The 18,067-nt window shown below is 39.4% G+C and overlaps 1 protein-coding gene and 1 long non-coding RNA gene across 2 annotated transcripts in view; both read right to left on the bottom strand.

Annotated features, from left to right (window-relative positions):
• PRKD3 (protein kinase D3) overlaps positions 1 to 13,490 on the bottom strand; it is a 37,107-nt gene extending 23,617 nt beyond the window's left edge. Inside the window, exons 1-3 of the mRNA XM_010220613.2 lie at positions 13,101 to 13,490; positions 2,286 to 2,424; positions 501 to 632 (exon numbers count right to left, since the gene is read on the bottom strand). Of these exons, the coding sequence (XP_010218915.2) occupies positions 501 to 632; positions 2,286 to 2,424; positions 13,101 to 13,391 (562 nt within the window). The 5' untranslated portion in view covers positions 13,392 to 13,490. The remainder of the gene's footprint in view (positions 1 to 500; positions 633 to 2,285; positions 2,425 to 13,100) is intronic.
• Positions 13,491 to 14,004: 514 nt separating this feature from the next.
• LOC148594747 (uncharacterized) lies at positions 14,005 to 16,582 on the bottom strand. Its single transcript, XR_015913329.1, has 2 exons — positions 16,480 to 16,582; positions 14,005 to 14,106 (listed from the first exon to the last, which is right to left on the bottom strand). It is a non-coding gene; the product is annotated as an uncharacterized LOC148594747 (long non-coding RNA).
• Between the last annotated feature and the right edge of the window lie 1,485 nt (positions 16,583 to 18,067).

Below are 18,067 nucleotides of genomic sequence, written 5' to 3'. Positions count from 1 at the left end.
CTCAGCTCTAGAAAAAAAGGTCTAAGACTGAAGCAACTGATCTTTGCCCTCATTTCTCTTCCCACTAGGAAGCTTTCATCACTCCCTCACTTCAGAGCACAAGTGCCAAGAGGAAGCCAAGGAGCAGGCACTGCTACTACCTGACAGCAGGCCGCAGTATATTGTGCAGTCCTGCTGGATGAAGGCCATAAGGAAAGGGATTCCCCTTTGGGATTCTCTCCAAAAAATGTGTTCCTTGTGCAAACAGCACATATTTTTAAGATAACACTTTTTTTTTTTTTTTAAGTAGGAAACAAGGGCACTTTTTAAATCATTTGTCCAAGGCCACACAGTTTGCGTTAAAGCCAGGATAATAACTCGGGTTTCCTGATACACAGTCATTTCTCATACTATCAAAGGCTACATTTATCACACACTAACATATGGAAGAAAAAATTGTATTTCTTTTGATATCTGGTGTAAGCATACACACACAAAAATACACTAATATAAAGACTTACCTTCACATTTTAAGCCCTGTCGTACCAAACCCCAAAGCATCTCTCCACAGTAGTCACAAAAAGTAGGAGCCTTGTAGGAATGCACATAAAGCGCATGAGGTCGAATCTGGAAATCCTCAACTGTAGCCAAAGCTTTTTAGAAACAAAAATGCAGTAAGTTATGTTGCTTGCCATAAGATTAACACAGATTTATGAAAAGAATGTTATTTTTAAAACAGCAGACTTGAAGAACAGTATTTGAGCTGTTTAGACATTAGTCTTACATTGTATTCCATTTAAACATGTATTTATAAGATTACATAGTTTTTAGCAAGTTTTTTTTTTTTTTTTTTTTTTTTTTAAATCGAGGAAAAAATCATTGGAATCCACAGGCTAATAGCCACAACAACCAGTCAACAGTATGACTGGCAACAAAATATCTAACTCCAAGGTTTTGGGTTTTGTAGTTATTTTTCTTTCACACTGAGAACCTCACTAAGAAAGAATATCCAATATCCAACAGGTTTTGTGCAGATCAACTTATAGGTAAACATCTCAGGAAACAATATAAATTTTCAAGTTGTTTGTATCCTGCAAAACTTTTAAACAGGGCAGTGTGACAAGTTAGATTTTTATCTTTTAAAGGACTTTTTCAGAATAGTTATTAGACTGAATTTGACATTTGTGTCAAAACAGAACCGTGGAAAAAGTTTCCAGGAAACACAGAACACTGCTAGAACAGTTTCCATTTTCTTGATTAAGCACAGACACTTCTAAAAGTATTTTTGTCCTTTTTGTTTGGAATGCAAAAAGAGTTGTATTTTATGCCATAGTTACTTTGCCCTCATCTCCACTATTCCTTGATTATTAAACTATACACTAACATTTCAGATTCCTATGTTACATGTGAGAATTTTATTGAAATAAATTTATGTGTTTTCAAATGCCTTTGTTTCTGTTGGTCTGTTAATACGGAAAGTGTCAGACTGACAACAAGAAGTACCTTGAGACTGTTTTCAAAACCAAACTGCACGTGCACGTAACAAATTTTCCAAATGTGCTGCTAACCAGAAACAATGAAAAGCTCAAATCAAGATGATCTGTTACTGAGTACCCTAAACATACTTAGAATAGTAGGCCATGCAACACAGTCCAGAACTTGGTTTTATGACTCTGAAAAATAATACTTTATGGACCCAAATTAGAAATTTAATCTCATGACAAACAAGATATCCGTCTTTCTAAAACACAGGCTCTGTTTGGCCTGCTCAGCACCAGTCCAGCTTTTATTTCCAGTTTCAATAACTAGCAATCTACTGCTGGCTTTTGGTTGACTTCAACAGGGTGTTGGTAAAACCTACAGAATCCAAGACTATAATAAATTAGTGTTTTCCCCCCTACTTTTCTTGAAGACTAACAGATGTTTAATAACCACCACTTTCTCGAAGACATTGCTTTCTAACACTATGAGAACTTTTAACATTATCTTTATAGCTATGATTCAGCAATTACACTTCTGTAAAGCAGTATAAACATAAAGAAGCTGCAGAACAAAAAAAGGCAAACAAGAGAGAAAAAAAAAAAAAAAGAGAGGATTAAAATACGATATTGAAACAATACGAAATTCATCACTGGGTCATCAGTGTCACTTGGATATTTTTGCAAATCTCTTCCCCAGCAAAACAGTGACCAGTGACCATAAGACCATTCAGTCAGTGAGCTTAGTCTGGTAACTGCTCCATACAAATACCTACATTAAAAAATATATACATACACTGAATAAAGAATTGTTATAACAATACCTACCAGAAAGAACAACCTCAACAAGATCTCCTTCATGTATCTCTTCTGCTGACGTGATCCGTTGCAAAATATTATCTGAGTTCAGGTCATGACGGAAGAGCAGAATTTTGTCATACATGCCAAAAAACCCGCACTCTGGGAACTGCAAGAGAAAGCAAACTCTAAATTAATACATGGTCTTTGCTAATCCTGTAACTGAACATTTGCAAAAACAACTATAAAATTTTGACTGTTATAACTGTACCATGAAAACTAAATTGATCTGGTTCACTTTTTCAAGAACTAAGGCATTTTTTGATGTAAAATGCAGCGTGCAGGGGGGTTGGACTAGATAATCTCTAGAGGTCCCTTACAACCTTAAGGATTCTATGATTCTATAAGAGAAAGTTAACAATGCAAACCAAATCCACTGCTATGAGTTTCTTCCCTGCCTCCCTTCCCAAATGGCCACAGTTTTTGGAAACCTGGGATAGAAGAATACTTCGGGGTTTATTTCACCGAGTTTCTGAACTATCAGATATGCATAACCAGTCTGTCATCTGAAAGGCAATCTGGCTCTTGGCAATTCAGAAAAATCAGAAACTCTTTTCAATGCCATATTATACCAGCATTCTGGTCAGCAGATATTTGGATCCAAGTATCCAACAGTGCTTGAAGCATTTTACTGATGAGTGAAGCCAGAGAGGATTCAGGGCACTGTTTTACAACAGTTTAGACTAGCAAATACAGGAAGAGTAACATTAATTTAATGCCAGTTATAGACGACAAGCTTCCAAATCCATTTATGGAGAGATATGCCAAGTAACAGGCCATTTTTCTGTGACACTTCACTGTGGCTTCCTCCTTTGGTATTTTCCTCACTCTTCAAAATACTGTCAAACATGAGCAAAACTTCTTAAAATGAAGATGTCAAACATATACAAATAATTCACAGAGGTAAAAGAGCAGGAAGAGATCCTGAAGGGTTATGAGTACCACTCAACCGCTTCCTTGACCTCTATGTTTAAACTAGAGTCCTCTGCCAGGGTGTGAATCAACATACAAAAGTGCTTCACAGAAGAATGGAGAAGGAATGTGGAAAAAGATACGGAATAGTTTACAAAAAAAAATTATTTATCGGGTAAAGAACAAGCTACAGCTTGGTAATTTAGATCTTGCACAGTCAGTAAGCAGCAGGACATAAACAGCAGGAAGCTCATAGCCTATTATTTGCCTATTGTAGCCAAAGACTTGCTTCTATCAAACTTAAGACTTACAATGAAGGTGTCCGTCACACCCTTTGCTCTCTCACTCCCCTCTCAGAGAAGAAATCATTTCCTCTTTCTGGTAGCTTTCACCAAAAATATTAAGCTGGCCTTCTCTGTTTTGCTGTGCACAGCCGGTATGCTATTGTTCAGAATGCCTCCTGTGATTTGTAAATACCTGAATGCCTTCCTCTCTTTCCACACTGTCTCAGTATATTAATCCATGGATTGATCTCGGTAGTGACAAACAGCTATGAATATTCTGAAAATTACATTTTTTTCAATTCTCCCAAAGAGTGTTGGTATTAGGAAAGCAAATAAAAAGCTTGGGATTTGGCTGTGCTGTCCAGATCTGTGTCCCAGTACCTCTGCATGCACGCACAGGAGTTTATATTCAGAACATGCAGAGATACAGCATAGTGGGAAATGGCTTTTCTTCATACCTCAAACAGTTCATTACTCTGATTTAAAATCCAATTCAAAATACCAGGAGAATTAACCAGGCTAGGAGGAGTCAAATATGCGGCCTACACTCTTTACCTGAAAGTATAAAATATTTATAACTAATCAGCTTTGCACAGAGTGCCTTCTGAAGTTATTCTATTAATGGCACAGTAATCAGCAGGAAGACATTACAGTTCACCCTCATAGTGCTCAAAATGTATTTCCAATATCTCCAATATAGGCAGATTTTTCCACCTTTCTCCCAATTAAAATATAGTTTATTTTTGGTGAACACACTCTTTTGAAAATTTTCCAAAAGATTTGAACTTTCTACAAAAATGCTCTATATAAAAATAAGCATATTATATTTAGAACGTATCAAGCTTTGATTATACTTTATTCTATTTATTTTACAGTGCCTATGCAAGCATATACACAGACACTGCAAAACTTCTGAAGCAAATTTTATTCCTCTAAGAAATACATCTGCTTATGGCTTGCTCAAAGAGTGAACTTGTCAACTTTCTTGGTGTAGACAGTGCATTTATTAAAAACACAACATTAATTATAGTAACTTCCAAGACATTCAAATTCCACATTGACTAAAATATCACCCTCTATGCAAAAAGGGATTTCATAGGAGCTGAATTTGAAATTACACACGATCAAAATGAAAAGCTCAAGAATATCGGTACCAAGATCAAAAAAGCAAGAGCTGAGGGCACAACAAGTTTCTCACTGTCCAGCTACTGCATGTGCTCTAATGGCTGTTTATACCAAATCTTAATAAATTTTCCACCATCTCCAAAAAATGAAAAGTGCAAATCTGTAAATTTTGATCTTCAGGAAAAAGTAATAAAACCTCACTTTCTCAAATAACAAGAAAACAGGTTATATCTACATTTTTATAATAAGTGTTGTGAGGTTAGTTTCAGTTGTTCATACTATATACCCTGTGTAGTGAAGAAGCAGCACACTCAGAACGCGAACCAATAAATCAAGCTATCACATTAATGCTACAATCAACTTTATGTTCATTACAGCTTTTAATTATAGCATATCAGTTACACCAGGTTACAGAATAACTTAATTGCAACATAAAAGAGAATCACCACAAATCTAGTATGTATCTGACTGCAGATAAATATTACACTTTTTATTAATACTGGCAGTGAATTTCAGTTGCCAGAAGAGACAACTGGTGGTTCAGAGATTTAGCCTCAGCTGCAAACAACAGTTCTAAAGGATCTTCTTAACAATGTATTTCCCAGGCATAAGTCTCCTTTTGATAGAGATATGTCTTTATTCCTCTTTTTCTTTTCAGCCTTTGAGACCATAAACCCATCTCGCATTTGTCAGGACATCCCCAATCACAGTTTTCTACCTCACTAACTAGAGATCACAATCACAAATCGAGATACATTTATTTAAACCATATATTCAGTATTTGACATCATTTACCTATTATGTATAAATCTTGTATTTCTTAAAATGCTTTAAATATACCAATTAATTTTGGTTAATAAAAAATACTAGCTATACAGTAACCAAATACTGTAGGCAAATTCACAAATCCTCTTAATAATAGCAAACATAATAACTAAATATATCAGATTTTAATGCTGCATTCCTTAGAAAGCAACTTCAATATGATTTCCAAAGTTTGTAACTATAACCCAAAGTTTGTAATCAAGATCTTACTTTTCAAATAAATTGCACATTCAACAGGTTAATTATGTGGAACAAAATATTATAGGAAAAAAAAAGCCAAATCATCTATTGCAGGCTGTTAGAACTCTTGGTATCAGAACCTCATACAGTTCTCCATTAAAAATGTGACCATCTAAACTGCAACTAAAATGCAACTATAGCTTCATAAGCTCCCACCGCATAGATGTTTTACTGCCCCCCTCTCTCTCTCTCTCTCAAAGATACAAGTACACACATTAGATGTCTGCAAACCCCGAATTTTATAGCTGCAATGTTTAACCTCATATAATGCCTCCATGTATAGGCTTCAGCTTGATTAGCAGCATCTAGACTAAGATGCAGAGCCCCAAGCTCCAAGAGACACACACGTAGCTGAAGGGTCTTATCATAGCTCCGTTAGATATCAAGGCTTTTCAATTTGCTCCGTAAATCCTGCCCTTCCTTTGCGCTGCTCTCCTTCCCCACCACCAATTCCCTTGTGAAAAACACACGTAGACCCTAGCCCAAAGAGAATTCTCTCATCAATCCCTTCTCTGCACGTCAGCTCCAATTTCAGCCCTCTGCCCCTGCATCGTCCCTGGCCGGCTGGCCCCGAGGAGCTGAGCGGGGCCCATCAAAGCCAAAGCCTTTCAGTGGGGTGAGCTCTAGGCCCCGAGGCCCTGCAGCACCGTGCTCTCTGCTCTGTTCCCCAGTACACGGGAGAACACAGCACTTCTTGCTAGCACCTCTGTCAGAAGGCTACACACCGAACAGCAGAGAAAAATAACTTCATCTGTGAACAAAGGATTTTATTTCAAGTGGTATCTTTTAGCAGAAATTTTATGCAAAGCTAAACCATGCTGAAGTTTTACACTAGCAAATTCTTTTGTCTGTACCACAATACAGCTTTTAGAGCTTCTCTTATACTCAGTTACATGACTACTAAGGAAAAATAGCATCCACTTATTTTGAAGTGTTAAGAGGTCATAATGCCAACTTGAAAATGAAACTCAAAGTGGAATTTTTAAAGCCTATTTTATCTCACAGGATTATAAAGCTATTACTTTCCTGCATAAAAGCCAAAATGATCTGCACAGTGACTCAAACATAAATTGCTAATCCCAGTGTTACTAAATTTCCTAAAAGCAAAATGGAAACTGTTCCCAGTGTAGCAGTTCCAGAAGAGCATCTAACGACAGGAAATCACTTGTGGGAAGTCTGCTTATGCAACAGCCAGTGCCAAATTCATCTCTGGAGTGAGAACATCAATACCGCTAACTCACACAAAGAACGTCTGCAAGAACCTCTGCACTTGCAGAGTTCTAGCATCCCTAATACTACTGCTACAAGATTTAAAGCAAGAAAAATGGTAGACATGTCTACAATTGGTAACACTTACAATACAGCTGTTTTAGTTGCATTATAGACTTCTTTTTCCCCAGAAGAACCTCAAAATAGAGCACGCCAGTATTGCTGGAGCAAAACATTCAACTGGGGTTTCATTTTATCTTGGCAGTAACTGAAAAATCTCTCTAGTTCAAGTTCCAGGACTTACTTTACAAAGTCCTGGACCAGTCGCCAAAAATTCACACTAGGGAAAAGCGTAGGCGGATATTGTTTCAAGGTCCAGTATCTCATGACCTATCATAACTCAAAACAAATGCTTCATACCACTGAACGTTAATCCACTAATAGTACAAAACACCCATTACCTTGGAAAGTCTCTTAGCTCACTGCAATCCCTCCAATTTATTATTCCGCATCCCTACCCAACTATCCACTCCCACTCTTTAAAATCATGTTCCAAATCACTTTATCACATGGAGAACTAGGTTCCAAACGTCCCCATGTCCGAGATCTTTCCTTCACCAAATGCCTCAGCTTAGACACACTTAGACTACTGCTTGGCTTGGTTTTCCAGCATGCAAACCTATTACTGTCCTTCTAAATGCTCATCTGCCCCACTTAGAATCAGCTCCCCAGCACCCATCTTCCCAAAGGCTTATTTGCTTCTCATGCTGCCCTGCCTATTTCCCTGCTACCCTACCTCATACAATAATAATAATAATAATAATAATAATAATAATAATAATAATAATAATAATAATAATAAAAGAGTTGGTGGTAAGTCAAGAAGGCAAATGCAAGTATAATTGAGGAATATAAAATGAGATTTGGATTAATTTTAGGGACACTCAAAAATAAGCATTATGAACTACTATAAATGAGAGACTTACAGTACTGATACCTATTTAAGACACCAAATTAAGTTATTACTATTAGAGATTTGTAATGTGGCTCTATTGTGATACAGTTCTTCTTTTACTTCTTACTATTTTAACAATAAAAAACCCACTATTCATGGTTAAGAAATCATACTAAGCTTCAAGTCAGTTCCTCTGCCACAGATGGGACAGAGAACTCCCTACTGCCATGACAGCATCCCAAACTTCAGGAGACAACTTATATTCTTCTTTTTTTCTTTTTTGATATAAACATAATTTAAATTATTTTCAAAATAATTTTAAAACACACACTTTTTTTTTCTCCTCTCCTCATCAGCGGTCAAAGAATAATCAGCAACTTAAATTATGGCAATTCATCCCCTTTAAAACTGCAGTTCTTATAGACACAAAATAATATAAACATACAGTCAATTGATAATTGACATATAGTTAGAAAATTCTACAAATGGTTGTGCATTTCTCAAGTCATGCTCCTTTTTTTTCCCCCTACTTGTCAAAGCAAAACGTTGGGACATATCTCCTCAAATTTCAGCCCAAAAGCCTACTTTATCTTCAAAGAAAACTGGCTAATTTTGCAGCATTCCAAGGACTTCAGTCAACAGTACAGCTATCAAAAACAAAATCCCACCTGGTCTCATTAAAATGATACCTGAGGCTATCAAAACAAGTGCATATGTACTGATGGGATCATATTCCATTCATATTATTCCAATTATTGACCACAGAATATAACGTACCAGGATTACAAAGTTGGTAAAAGCAATAAAAGTAGAAAACTAGAGAAACTCCAGGTTAACTATTTACTAAGGTGGTTATTAACAGATTAAGGCCTGAAAGCAAGTCAAAACAGCATAAAGTTTCAAAAAAAATGGAGGAAATTAATTAATAAGAAATTAATTTAAGTTTTAAGGTAAACAAATGAGAATAGGAAGACTGCACGTAAAAGATGACTAAAAAACAGCATGGGAAGAACAGTCAAATGTAAGTAAAAAAAAAAGAGAGAAGCATAGGGAGTAATTTAAATAAACACGACGTTAAATATAATCACAGAACTGCTACTGACAATTACAAGGTTAATTAAAAGAGCAGTGATCACTTTGGAACGGAGAAAAAAAGATGACAAAAATGTCTCTGCTTTTCCTAGCACCAAACACACAAAAGTTACAGGAATAAAGACAAGCGACAGGTGCTAGGCGTGGGGTCCAACCCTACACATGAACAAGCAAATTCTGAGAATGCAACAAAGAAAAAAGTGAAAAAACATCCCATACATGGCAGAGTAAGTTGAGAGATATAGAATTATAAACCTTTTTGGTGGAAATGGTTTGTGAACAGACATGAAATAGGTAGTCAAAGGAAGACAATAAATTATTTTTGGAAGCAAAACAAGGAAGGTGAGATCCAAAACAAAACACAAAAGGTACAAGGCTGGATCAAATTAGATAAGACAACAAGAAATAAACAAGAAACAAGTGTAGCAGACATGACTAGAATAGGTGAGGGCCGAGAAAGAGGAAGACTTTCTTTTTTCTTTCTTTAAGACTTATGACTTACGAGAGCACAGTCTTAGGACAAGAGATGAAAAATCTGAGAGGTGTATTGCCCAATATGACTTAAGAAATGCCTCCGATTTTGCTAAATGGTGGCCCTTAGGATGGTTAGAAGAAACAGTCTGGGAAACTAATAAACAGAGTGTATAAGTAAGTAATATATCAGCACTTAAGTTAAATAAAAGGCAACAGTTAGAAAGGCTAATAAAAATTTTCACACAGGCATCCAAAGATAGAGAAATTTCCTGCCTCAGAGCAAAGCCATTTAAAGAAAAGCGCATAAAGAAGGACTAAACTGAAAATGACTGAAAATGAGAAGGGAGGAAAGAAAGGTTTGCAGACGAAAGGTAGGTAACAGTCACTTCAAGATCATGAAAGATGCAGGAAGGGTTTAAGTAAAAGGTTACCAAGAAAAATGTTCCAGATTCTAACGCTATGCAAGTAATAGCTCAAAACAATGATTTTTTTTTCTCTATTCACAGCTATTACTTAAACTAGGATTAAAAAAAAAAAAGTCTAGACTAATCAGGCATTTATCGTATGCATTGCTCTCAGTTTACACACACTGGAACTACTGTATTCAAGTTTACAGTTTTAAACTATTAAACCCCATACTCTATTCCTGATATTAGAAAACATCAAGCAGAGTCTCTAAACACAAAACAGGATTAATAATTTGCCTCTGTAATAGCTGATCACTGTGCAAAGACACATGCTGCCCACCTGTCAGTTACACTACACATTGATCTGTTCCCAAACACATTCACTCACTCTGTTCTAGAAATATGATTTGCTCATGCTTTAGTTCCTCTTTGGACTGTAAAAATTTTATGTCTATTACTTTAATACCCAGCAATCTAGATAAGGAATAAAAAAAAGAAGATATATTTGAGACTGGAATTAAGAATCTTTTGAAACATTCTGAATTTCTGAAAACTTCCACTAAGCATTTCGATGCAGAATGCCCATTCCCTGAACTTAACCTTAAACTTTAATAATAATAGTATTTTTTTTTGTATTATAATAGTAATACTTTTAATAAAAGCTTTAAGGGAGCTTTGAACAGAGCTGAGAGACATGCCAAATACTGATATTACTCATCTCCTTCTCCTTACAGAGGCACATCTATTGCCTCTTAGTTTCAGTTCTCCCGAGGCTACTTTTACAGACCCTTCTGCAAAAACCTGACTGAGCTGCACTCAGAGCAGCTTCTGAAACAGGAAGCACAGCTGACCATCAACAATATAGCAATCCTGGCAGTACAGAAAGGGCTATGCAAATGCATTAGTCAAGGACATTGTTTTTTCTAACTGAAACTCCCATACATTTTGGGGGGACTTTTTCATCCAGTAAATCAATTTTCCCTAAGGAAAAAAAATTAACTCATTTTGTCTAGAGCTTCTGAGGATGCGATAGTTATTTTTTAAAAAAAATAAGGCTAAATCCAACTTTCTTCAAGATCTACTTAATTATAATCAACATTTCTGATACCATAATTGTAGTCTTCTGCTACAAATATTTAGGCAGGCAACCCAAGCTCCCAACAAAATGATAACAGGCAAGATCTCTCTCACAGTATTTTTAGTGCAGCTGTGTAGAGAAATGCAATGAGACTGAAACATAACCCAAAAACATTACGAAGTAAGAAAACTACCATTTAACCTTCGTAGAACACCATTAAAATAAGAACAAAAGTTATGAATAGCTCCATGTAAAAGATATTTCGCCTCCTTTTTCATTAGGAAAAGGAAGTCCAAAAGTAAATACGCACTATGAACTGCCCAGTTATCACAAGAACAAACTAGGTATTATCCAAAAGTTGGGAGCCGTGAGCTGGCCAAGAAAAGACAGCTTGAGCCAGCTGTGTGTGCCAGAGGAAGAGGAAGCGGTAACACTGCCGAATTCCACAGGCAAACCCAACACCTTCAAAGCTTTCAACTGGAAAAAACAAGCAGCCATATGCATGACAGTACACAGTAAAACAGTTACAAGTGTTAAATAAATACATACAGAAAGATTACATTAATACAAGAATACTTCACGTGCTTGCAACAGTCATCTGAGCTAAGAACAAAATCCAGACAGGACGTACTGTCAGATAGAGGGTAAAGGGAGGATATTGCTACTTTCACACTGGCTGCAAAACTGCTTATGAAAGTTGAGTCCGCCATATAAGGTTTTTCCCCAACACACATTTCCTGATCATTTGCTGTCCACAAACATGCTCTTACTGAGCATCCATCTACCAGCAGTAGCATCAGCTACTGGAGAGCGTAAACTGAACCAAAGCCAGATGGAAACTGGAAAACAGGGATCCTGAATCCTAATAATTTTTACGGTAGATTAGACTAAGTGTATAACAAGTTTCTGAACTTGAGCTCAACTTTATCTGAGACGGCCAAGAAGACAGGAAAAAACAAAAACAAACGTGATTTTATTTGTTTCATCTTTCTTCAAGACAGAAGACAGGAAATATGCAGATGCAAAGAGACAACTGATGCAGAAAGAAAAAGCAGGCCCTAAAAGTCTGCAAAAAGTGCATCTAAACTGTGTAGTACAAAAAAAAAGTGATCCACATAATTTGTCTCTTAAGAATCATACTTTAGTGGCCCAACAAGTCATTATGAAATCAGTTTGCTTGCTGATTAATTTCTAAAAACATGAAAGAAAGATGCAAGATGTGAGAAGGGGGGAAACGCACAAAAGCATACACAGATGAAAATTCTTACGTTTACCTTGATTTTCTCTCAAGGCATTAAGGGAAAAGGATCAAACTACTCAACTATAAATACCATTCAAAAATGAAAGATAAAGAGAAAGCAATTTAATTCCCTACAAAGTAATGCAAAAAGAGCAATTACTTCTTCTTAATTATTTATATGAAACAATTAATTTCCCATTTGGTCAGTAGCATCTAGCCTAAAAAGCAGGCATATAAAAACAGCAAGATGAATGTTACCTTCTTGTCATACAATCAGAACTGTGCAGCAGCTTATCAAGAGACATTTGAAGAGTTAGTTACCATTTTTATCCACTTGGCCAACTGTCTATGAATAGATACTATAGGTATGCTGATAACAGTCCTCTCAAAAGAGTATCTCAGATTTCTTACATGGAAAAGCAATTTTAAGAAAACACTTGGTGTTTTATTTTTCAATTAGTGCCTAGAAAAACAAAAGAAAAGAAAAAAAAAGCCAGGACCATGCAAGTCTTTAGGCTACAGAGCATTTCTCTGACCACAATTAGTATTCTGATTACAGTTGGCTACACTCTACCAAGACTATTCCTTTAAAGCAGTAGCGAGTACAAACCAGTAAAAGCAGGCAGAGGTGACAATCACAGAAAGGACAGGAAAAAAACCCAAATACATTCCATACTGTTAAAATTAATTCTTGCAGGAAGTTTATTATTGCATCTTATTTTATCAGAGTTCACAAAACAGATTTTAACAGGAGGTTTTACTCCTTTTAAATTAAAAGCTCCCACCTTGGGAGTTGGCAAATTCCCTATTTAAACTTTGGAAACTTCTAACAGGCCTATCTTTGTATCAAAGTTCTTGGCATCTTCCAGTTACATGCTGTTATTGCTGTCAGTTTATCACAAAACAACTACGAAGAGCAGAATGTGTTAACTGTCATATCATACCTTCTGGTAAACTATAGAGCACACGAGGTCTTTCACAGCAGAGAGAGACAAGTCCTGAGCTTCAATGGTGACAGTCTCTCGAGTGAGACCGATCTGCAGAAGGAAGGAGACCCCGTGCATAGAGCCCCTGGAGTTGGTGAGGCTCTGTGTGCTGAAACTCCCATTGGAAAGTCGACTGGAGAGCCCCGACTGGGGGCTTGAAGATAAACTTGGGGTTTGCGGTGCAGCAGCATGATATACAGGCGGGGAAAACTTCTGTACGGATGGAGGAGAAGAGTCGTTCGCTGACATCTGCCTTGTTTTGAATGCTGAGGTCCCCTAGTAGTCAAATTCTATCAAAAATGTTTTGTCAGTTCTTGGTTTGAAATGGAGAGGGGAAAATAAAATAATAGAAAAGAATAATCTAATTTTCCCTTTCTTAATTCAACAAAAGACCCCTGACCAGTAAAACAAATTAATTTTCCCTTTCATTCTGTGCAAGCCAAGGAGCAAAACAGTTTCATCTGTAAGTTATTTTAAATTAAAGGTTCTCTCTCTACAGTTATAATCAGCTGATCAGAAGCAGATTGCCCTTCCTCTAGCACCAGATCCAGACAGTAGAGGCTTACATAAAGGCCTCAGAAAAATAAAACAGCTCTGCTTTTTCATACTGGTCCTTCATTTCTATTAAAAAAAAAATCAAATGGAAACAAGTATTGGTAGCTCATTAGAAATATCCTCTTTCACCATATCTTGTAATCATGCTCATCTACATGTAGATATCCTTCTAAAATTAAAAAAAAAAAAAGTCCAGGGATTCGATGAATCTATTCTTCCTCCAGAAATTCTTCTCCAGATTCACAGAACATGGTTAACTGATACCTTCACTGATCTCCAACCTTTCATTTTTGTAAAATATTTTATCTCATGAAATGCAGGAGCAGAATTTTTGAAGAAACAATCACATTAACTGTAATCTCTGTGTTCACATAGATAATCTCCAGCATTTTGAAATGTTGTACTCTGCCTGTAGAAAAAAAGATAAAGTTATTACTTCAAATGAAATGCATAAAGTTGCATAGCAATATCATAACTACTCTACTTTGAAGCAGCAGGATCACTAATTTCTTGCACTTAAATATGTTGTAAATTAGTAACTTTGTACACTCACTGTAATGGTTAATAGCTATTAACATTAATACTTAACTGTTCTCCCACTGTACAATATAGATGACAAACTAAACATAGCATTTCCAAATACATTACCATATCTTTTAATTAATGACAATTTAGTAGATCAAAGCTTTGTTTAAGAAGTTACTGTTAACTTCAATTGTTACCAGAAATAAAAAGGTAGGGTAGAGCATGTGTCTGCTCTTTAGGTAAATGCTAAGAGCACAGGAAGTAGGAAAGGAAATAGATTAAACAAATTGAAGTCTTGACAACACCATAACGCCAAAACTCAACATTATATAACATGTAATCAGGAAATATAACATAAACTCTATCTATAGCAAGCTATTTATAGTCCAAGAGCACTGATCCTGTGAGGTGGGGGGAATAATTTCATGTTCACATGTCTGCTCGAGAAGCGAGTCTGCCACAACCTTTTAAAATAAATCACCTCATGATCAAATCTGGATTTCTTTGCACTTCATGACCATGGGCTCAATAACATTTGCTACAAGATCTTGCGCTGTCTAAATCAACATTCCAAATATTTAGAAACAACAACAACAGATCAAGCATGTGCTGTCTTTTCCAACTACTAAGAGTTTTTAGTGCCGCTGAGCAGCTTTATCTGGATTGACACAAAACACCTGTATTAAGAAATAAAGCGAGTCAAACTTGCACTTTAATTGAAAGAAAAAAAAGTACCGAAGTTTTACTTGATCAAAAGTTTTAATATACTAAATAATTCCTAACATTTACTCTTTAGAAATAAATTACAACATCTAATGCTGACCACTCTCTACTCTCATTTACTTCCAAAGAGCTAAGTGAAAATAGCTTGATTAACATTCTGGATAACACCAGAACTGTAAAACAGGGTTACACAATTTTATTCTACATTCCCCATACACTACTTCCACAGAGGGGGGCAGGGGGGAAAAGAGGCTGTGGATACAAAAGTGACTCTGATAGAGTGAGGCTATATGTAACTAGTCTTTTTTAAAGGAGCACAGATCAATACAGAATACCAGAATCAATATGCTCATGCATTTTTCTGAATGTGAATCTGAACAACAGAACAACAACAACAAAAGAATAATGCTTAATTAATGTATTGTAAGAAGAAAAAGCCAAAAGTTATGATAGGTCTTCTCAGTAAAATCCAGCAAGCTAAATTCTGACAGTGAAATCACACTGAAAGTGCTGGCTTATGCCTATTTAATTAAGATGTTAACTACATTCACCAAAAGTGTGATCCATTTGCATTTACAAAGCCAGGTTTATTTTCATACCAGCTTTATTTGCATATAACTCTTTAATGATATTTACTTTTCTTTCTTCATAGGAAAGAAGGGATCTTTCTATGAAAAGAAAGCGACAGACACTGCTCCCTTCTGAATTTCATGCTTTGTGACTACAAGTACCAACATATAAGAGGGACTGAAATTAATAACTGATCCTGTGCATTTTCTTTTTTATTAGGAATAAGATGACAACTCAGAGAAGCTACAAAGACAAATGAGCTACGAAGGGAAACCCAGCAGCCCTCCTTCCCTTGGGCACAACTCACAGCCTGCTCTCCAGCCCGCTCTCGCCTTCCAAGTACTGACCGACCCTCCTCTTCCTTTCGGGGCTGCTCCCAAGCCAGGCAGCCTCTCCAGCATCTGCCGCTGGATTCGCCTTCGTCCTTAGGCGGCCCCGCCAGACACGATACGGACTCGGAGCAACTCGAGCAACTCCTCTCCGCTTCTCATCAACAAAGCTGGGCGCTTCCCTAGATTTCACGAGGGACCCCCGTACCCGCCCCCGCCACGCAGCGGACGGGCTCCCCTCGTGGAGGGGCCGGACGCCGGGGTCGCCCGCAGGTGCCGGCGCGGCGGAGGTAGCCGCGAGTCCCGCAGCCCCGTGCGGGCTGGTGCTGGTGTTAGAGCCACCCGTCCCGTCCAGGTTTAAAGCCGCGCCAGGCGGCCCGCGCTGCCGGCACAGCTGCCAGGGGGACGATGTGGCCTCGGGCCGACGCCCCAAGCCCACTGCCCGGAACGGAGCTGCTGCGGGGGAGGCCGGGCCGGGGCTGGCGGCGGCGCCGCCGCCGCTCCCGCCGCGGCAGGAACTTTCCGAGCCCGCCCCCACCCTTCCCCGCCGCGGCCCTGCCTCCCCACCCCCCTCGCCCCGCGCTGGCTAACGGTGCCCAACTGCCACATCGCGCGCCCCAAACAGCCGCGCTCACCTGCGGCCCTGCCAGACGCCGACTGCCCGCGGGCCGGAGTCGCCTCACACGCATCTCACCCGCCCGCAGCCCCGCGACGCCCCGCACGCACCAGAGCCGCCCGGGACAGGCTGCGGCGCCGGCGCTGCCGGGAGTTGTAGTCCCGCGCGCCCGCCGCGGCCGCGGCCGCCGAGCGCCGCGAACCACAAGTCCCGGCGTGCCTCGCGTCGCCGGGGAGCGGCGAGGGGGGTGGCGCATGCGCAGGTCGCCGCCGAAAGAGTTTCCGTTAGTTTTTCTCGCCCGTGGCGGTTGGTGCCCTAAACCGCTAGCGGAGCGGCGGGGCGGCGCCTGCAGCGGGGCTCGTGCTCCATCTTGCAGCCGCCGCCGCCGCCCTGATCGTACCTCGCCCGCCTGGTCCTGCCTCCGGGCGCCTTCAAAGCTGGCTGCCCGCCAGCGCGCGCCCGCCCGCCCGCACTTGTGCCAGCGCCGGCCTCGGGTCTTGGCAGTCCCGCGGTGGCGCCCGGCTCTCCCGCAGCGCCTCTTGCCACCTGCGTTCGCCTTGGCGGGGCGCGGGGGCGCCGCGGGACAGCCCCAGCGGCAGAGCCTTCCTGGCCGCCCCCGGGGCCTCGGCCCGGGCCTGCGGCTCCGCACAGGAAATACCTGACCTGGGCTGTCAGGGGAGCCGCGCGCTGGCGTTCGTGGCCCTGCCGATGTGCTGGCTCAGGAGGGCTCTCTGTGAGCAGCGGGCGTGGGGTTTCCCCCTCCTCCTGGTCCTCTCTTGGCAGGGGTCCCGGCCTTCATGATGTGGTTGTCCCTTTGCTTGGTGTTCTCACGTTTTGGTCCCCCTCTCCTAATGCTTTAGTTCACCCAAATCCTGTCGTCCCACTCTGTGCTTAGGTGCCACTTACGCATCACCAGCAGATCGCTGCACACAACGTGTTTAGCAAATGTGTGTTTAGCAAAAATATTAAACATAATTGGTCACAAGGCAAAACTGCATTAGTACCCCCACTCCAGCCCAAACATTCCCTCTCACAGACAGCCCATAATCTTCCTTCTTCGCTTGGCATTTGTTTTCTGTGTTTTGTTCTTAACATTCCACTACGATAGAAAGTTACAGAAGTCCGGTATATATTTTAATTATATGCCAGGCTGAAAACACTAAAAAAGAGAAAGTGTCAAGAAAAACACGAAATCCGATTCTCTGCACAGCGAGTCAAAGATGGAGAAGCTGATGGTGCTTTGTCATTTACAGTGCTGTTTAAAACGTTCGTTTTTCATTTCCCTCGTCTTGTACTCCCGAGGCCCAACCTAAAACCCACTGAAGCTCAGTGAAGTTTTCCACTGACTTCACCCTATTTTGCATCAAATATTATGTAGTGCAGCTGATAGACAGTGTAATAAAGTCCATGTGTTGCCTGTAGCCAGCTTATTTGATAAGTAATTAGCTTGAAGCTTCTTGTGGAAATCTGGAATTACTTTAAACTAAAACTGTAGAAATTAATGGTTGATTCTGCTTTTAACTGGTTTTGAATGCTAAAAACACCCTGGGACTTTTTAATGAAGGCTATTCCATGAATAGAGGATGTTCTTGCCAACGTTCTGCACA

This window comes from Tinamus guttatus, unplaced genomic scaffold (assembly GCF_059628265.1).
Source record: "Tinamus guttatus ecotype Peru unplaced genomic scaffold, ASM5962826v1 Tinamus_guttatus_pri_ptg000208l, whole genome shotgun sequence".
In the NCBI taxonomy this organism is placed as follows: domain Eukaryota; kingdom Metazoa; phylum Chordata; class Aves; order Tinamiformes; family Tinamidae; genus Tinamus; species Tinamus guttatus.
Note: the sequence above shows the minus strand (reverse complement) of the source record. Positions and strands in the feature narration are given on the sequence as shown.